We start from the raw sequence: 5359 nt of genomic DNA on the forward strand, positions 1-5359 counted from the left end.
CCCCACCCCACCCCCCACTCCCCAGTCTGCCGCCCAACCTCCGGCAAAGGACGACGCCACAGGACACATAAAATTTCTCTTTAAAAATATAGAGAATTAAAAAGCCGGCACAAGAGTCTACCCTCTGGTGAGTGCCATGGTGCTGCCAAAGAAGCAAAGGAAGTGAGGGCTCGACTGCCGGCGACCCGGCTCACCGTGAGTGCAATGTGGGTGGTGGGAGGAGGGTGCCGGCCAGGGCAGGGCAGGCAGCATCGCTTCTCGGCCTTTTGGCTAAGATCAAGTGTAGTATCTGTTCTTATCAGTTTAATATCTGATACGTCCTCTATCCGAGGACATCGTATTAAATGGATTTTTGAAGCTGGGAGATGGAATAGGAGCTTGCTCCGTTCACTCCGCGCATCGCCCCGGTATTGCAGTACTTCCGGGACCGGTGCACCCCCTTGGGGGGAAGTTGCTGGTGCAAAGGCAGAACTGTTTCGACGCAGCAAAAGCTTCCTTCGTTCTAAGGATTGTGGGAGTGGGTAGCACCACTTAACCACCTAGGAGACCGTCTTGGGGCAAGTGTCTCAGCGGCATTCGAGGTACCTGCCTCCGGGGGGCTGGACTGAGTGGTGCGGCGCCTAAGGCAGGAAACCTGTCAGTAGTCAAACGTCCCAAGGAAGCTAGGCTCCAATGGCACGCTGCTAACTGCTTTCCACGTGCGTCTCAGGCCAGGGGTGGGGAGGCGATCACGGCAGGAAAGAGCAAGCTTTCTCCGGGGCACTTCCGAGGCCCGGATCATAAGCTCCAGGCGCTGGGCCGGTCAGCGGCGTGCCAACCAGTCCCGAGTCGCCTTCCATGCTTTATTTACTACACCTCTGTCTTTTGGCCCACGCTCTGGCCTCCGACTCCAATGCCTAGATTTGCGACGGAAAATATTCCCCTTTCCGATTAATGTAATCCAGGCGACCCCCTTCTCAGGGCGCAAGCACCCGGGACCCCAACTGTTGGACAGAATCCGGCCGGAAGAGCGCGGACGCGGGCAGAGAGGTCCTGGGCAGGGAGGGGAGGAGGTAGGGATGCGGATGGCTGGGTTTGGGACCACCGCGCGCGGAGGCGGTGGGGCGGGTGGAGTCGGCCCCGGAGGTCACCGCTCCTGGGGGGAGGGGAGGGGCAAGGGGCGGGGCATGCAGATTAGAAATGGCTTCTGCGCGGGAACCAGGGAACAACCAGGGATATAGGATTTCTGGTTAAAAATGGAGCGCGCAAAAGCATCTGCAGGAGAGTCTGGTGGATGCACCGCACTGTGGGCGACGTAAGGAAATGAGACGAGGCCTGAGGCTCCGGCTTCGCGTGCTCACCCTGCCTGCAATGTGTGCGACGCCGGGAGGGAGCCGGCGCCGGCCGGGCAGGCAGTATCGCTTCTCGGCCTTTTGGCTAAGATCAAGTGTAGTATCTGTTCTTATCAGTTTAATATCTGATACGTCCTCTATCCGAGGACATTATATTAAATGGATTTTTGAAGCTGGGAGATGGAATAGGAGCTTGCTCCGTCCACTCCGCGCATCGACCCGGTATTGCAGTGCTTCCGGGAACGGTGCACCCCCTCGGGGGAATAACTCGGTTTTCTAAAGAAAGATATGGGTTTTGCTTGCACTCTCCCCCTGTTGGGCGTCATCTTGCTCCGAGCTGGTGGGGGTTGCCTTGTCTTTAGTTTTTTGGAACTGGAGGGGACCACCCCTGCGCAGGTGCTGGCGAGGAGACTCGTCAGGCAAAGTTCCCGACCTCGGGGCGCGCCCAGCCGCAACCCAGGGTAGAGACGAGGACACCTGTCCAAATGACCGCAATGCCAGCCAGGACAGGAGTGAGCGCAGATGGTTGCACAGGCACAGGTCTGAACAGAGGTCCCGGGAGGGGAATGCCTGCAGGAGGGTCATGTCGGGTGCAGGCTAAGCACAGTCTATGTTCCTCTCATTCATTCGTTCCTTCAAAAAATACCTATCAAGTGCCAAGCACGTGGGGAACACTGTCCTCGCTGCGGAGGGTAGAGCAGCAAACAAAATCTCTGCCATCAGACAGAGAAGCTCACTAGCTTCTAGGTGTGCATGGCTGTCACTGCACCTCTACACCTATGTGTCTGTGTGTAGGTGTCTCTATCTGTGTATCTGTCTATGCCATGTGACGATCATGGGTGTCCACAATGACTTGACAGCTGGGAGAGAAAGAAAGCCAGGTAAAGAGGGAGGGGAAGCAGGGTGCCCCAGATGGGGGCGGGGGGGGGGGGGGGGGGGGGGGGGGTCCTTCCCAACACCGCAGAATGGACGTTAGCTCTGTTTTACGGATGGGAAGTGACGTTCCCTAGAGGGCACTTGTCACAAAGAGAGGCCAATACATGCTGGGCACCGCCACGAGGACCGGATCGGAGAGGTGTTACCATTGTCCCCGCTGTACAGTTTAACAACCCTGAGGTCCCAGGCGGTTAACAAACTGCCTAAATCCCGGCCTTGGGCAAATTGCTTAGCCTCTCTGAGCTTCGGTCTGTAACAATGCTGTCCACTAGAAATGTGTGAGTCGCAATGTAATTTCTAGCTTTCTAGTAGCCACATGAAAATAGAAAATAAAGAAGAATCGGTGAAATTTTTTATTTAACTCAATATATCAAAAATATCGCTTCAATGTGTAATCCCTATAAAAATTCAGATATTTTACATACCTTATCCCAAATCTTCAAAATCCCACGTGTGCCTTACACTCAGGGCAGGGCACGCTCAGTAGGACTAAGCACACACCCAGCGCTCGGCAGCGACCTGTGGTGTCGGCTGGACGGCGCAGGTCCACGGAATGGGGATGGTGAGAACAAGGTGGGGATTAGCGTGGAATGAAATGAGTGAGGCACTTGCCGGGGGAAAATGAAAACATTAAGGGAGCACCAAAAACAACACAAAGCGGTAACCAACGTGAATGCCTCCTCATCAAGACAATTGTATTAAAATAGGAGCTTGCTCCTCTTGATGACTGAAGAGTTGTGGACACTCCACTAAATTACCCACCCACCCTCACCCTCACCCTCACACTCACACACTCACCCTCACACACACACCCTCACACTCACACGCACACCCTCACCCTCACACTCACACCCTCACACACACACCCTCAAGGCCAGCGCCTCACTGGCTGGCCGTAGTCCTGACCCTGCAGTAATGACTGGTGATGATGGTGACCGTCCACCTCACAGGCGTGTAGAGTGAACTGTATGAGGTGATGCCCACGCACAGCGCTCAGCCGGGGGCTCGGGCAGCAAGGGCCTCAGGCTTTCCGCTGCCGGGAAACAGGACCGATTGGGTTTCAGTCTTGCATCGTGATGACCTTCCAGCTCTTCTGAGGTCAAAGGAAAGAACTGTCAACTCCCCAGCTACACTGAAGCTTAGAAAGGAGGGTGGGGAAGGCGCATGCTGACATGCTGACGGGGCAGCCTTTGCCACAGACGGGAAATGGGAGGGACGGGGACCCCCGGGTGGGGGTGAGGTGTGCGTGGGGGGCCAGCTTAACCCACTGACTGGCCATGCCGCCAGAGCACCCCAAGCAGTCGCCTCTCTCCTCCCTGGTGCCCCGCCAGCCTGGGCCCGATGGCCCACCTTCCCCCCTGGTGTGGCTTCTCTGACTCTTTGGGGCCTGAGCCCCGGTTCTGGGCTCCGCGTTTACCGAGTGAGCACCGGCCGGCGCTGGGGAGGCCCCGCCCTCACTGATGTCCGGTTTCGGTGGCGGCGGGGGGTGCACTGGACATGGACGCGGTGGGACCAACTGCCCAGGCATGCGGGAGGCGGAGGGCACTGAATGCGGAGCCCAGGAGGCGGTGCCCTCACCGAATCCCTGAGAGCCGGTGCTGGAGCCGGAGAGAGGTCCTTGGAGGCCCCGCCGGGCCCTTCCCACCGGACACGCCCGTCCCCCTTCCGGGACAGCCCCTCCGGACCTCGCGTCCCAGTGCTGCCTCCTCGCTGTGGGCAGCCGTCTTACACCTGCAGGCGTTTCCATATTTGTCCACTCGCCTCTGAGCCGCACCCCCAGAGCTGGGGCGAGGGCACTGACCCCCCTCAGCACTGACCACCCCCCTCGTCTTGCAGGAAGAGGAGCAGGAGCAGGACAGCGAGGAGGAAGCACCCCCAGCAGAGCCTGAGGAAGATGATGGTGAGTGGGACCTGGCACCGAGGCCGGCTCTCCGTCCAGCTCTCGCTCTGGCCATGAACGCCCGCTGCGCTGTGGGCTCTTGGGATCCCAGCTGAGGGTCGGAGTGGCGGGCTGAGGGGAGAGAGAATGAGGAGGGGGGCTGAGACATGGAGTCCTGTTGGCCCCAGGATGTCCAGCTCAGAGCCGCTCCCTCCACCCCACCTCCCTGCACCCACCTCCCTGCCCACCTCCTTTTTACCTGTAAACTGTGAGCTGTCTCCCAACACAGGGCCCCCCCTGATAAACGGAGCCCCTGACCTCCTGTCCTGAGCTGCCCCTCACCGCCTGGGGTCGCAGCCATGGGGTCATGGCCATGCCCTTCACTCTCTCCAAGCCCCGCCGCCCTGTTTCATGGAGACCAAAGCCACTCCGCCTGCCGGACAGACGCCCCGACCTGAGCGGCTCCAGCTCACAGGCCTCCTGCTGGCCATCAGGGTCAGGCGCCAGGAGAGAAAGGGAGCGACCAGGACACGGAGGAAACAACCAATGCAAACGTGACCTAGTGGAAGGCGGTGTGTTTCCCGGGCGCCCCTGGGGCCAGTGCCCTGGACAGACAGACAGAACCGAACGCGGTGTGGAGCTGCCACCGCTGCATCTGTCATGTTTCCTTCTCTTAAAAAGAAGCTGAAGCAAAAACAGCAAAACGTCAACATTTGCTCAGCCTATAGGGCAGGCAGACGGAGGACTTGCTATACTTTTGTGTATGTTTGAACTATTTCGTAATGTTTGTTGTTAATCCTCACAGAGGATATTTCCCATTGATTTCCAGAGAGAGTGGCAGGGAGAGGTAGAGACAGAGACACATCCATGTGACAGACACACATCGCTTGGTTGCCTCCCACACGCGCCCCCAACCAGATCGAGCCTGTAGCCGAGGCACGTGCCCTTGACCGGAATTGAATCCGGGATCCTTCAGTCTGCAGGCCGATGCTCTAGCCACTAAGCCCAACAGGCTAGGGCTATCCTGTAATTTTTAAAAAGCAAGGCTGTTGCTGTGACTTTAAGTCGACTGCTGGCAGGAGCCTCGGAAGAGGGTTGCAGGAATGCAGGAACCAAGGCTGGCGTGGGCCCGGCTGGGCTGGGCTGGGCTGGGCTGGGGGCGAAGCCTCCCCCTCCCCCTGGAGGCCAGCAGGGCTGGGCTGTCGGCATCTGT

The 5359-nt window shown here is 58.4% G+C and overlaps 1 protein-coding gene across 1 annotated transcript in view; it reads left to right on the forward strand.

The window, feature by feature from the left end:
• MXRA7 (matrix-remodelling associated 7) overlaps positions 1 to 5359 on the forward strand; it is a 17979-nt gene that overhangs the window by 817 nt on the left and 11803 nt on the right. Inside the window, exons 3-4 of the mRNA XM_005884332.2 lie at positions 93 to 195; positions 4104 to 4167. Coding sequence (XP_005884394.1) covers positions 93 to 195; positions 4104 to 4167 — 167 coding nt within the window. The remainder of the gene's footprint in view (positions 1 to 92; positions 196 to 4103; positions 4168 to 5359) is intronic.

The sequence above is a fragment of the Myotis brandtii genome, unplaced genomic scaffold (genome assembly GCF_000412655.1).
Source record: "Myotis brandtii unplaced genomic scaffold, ASM41265v1 scaffold825, whole genome shotgun sequence".
Classification (NCBI taxonomy): Eukaryota; Metazoa; Chordata; class Mammalia; order Chiroptera; family Vespertilionidae; genus Myotis; species Myotis brandtii.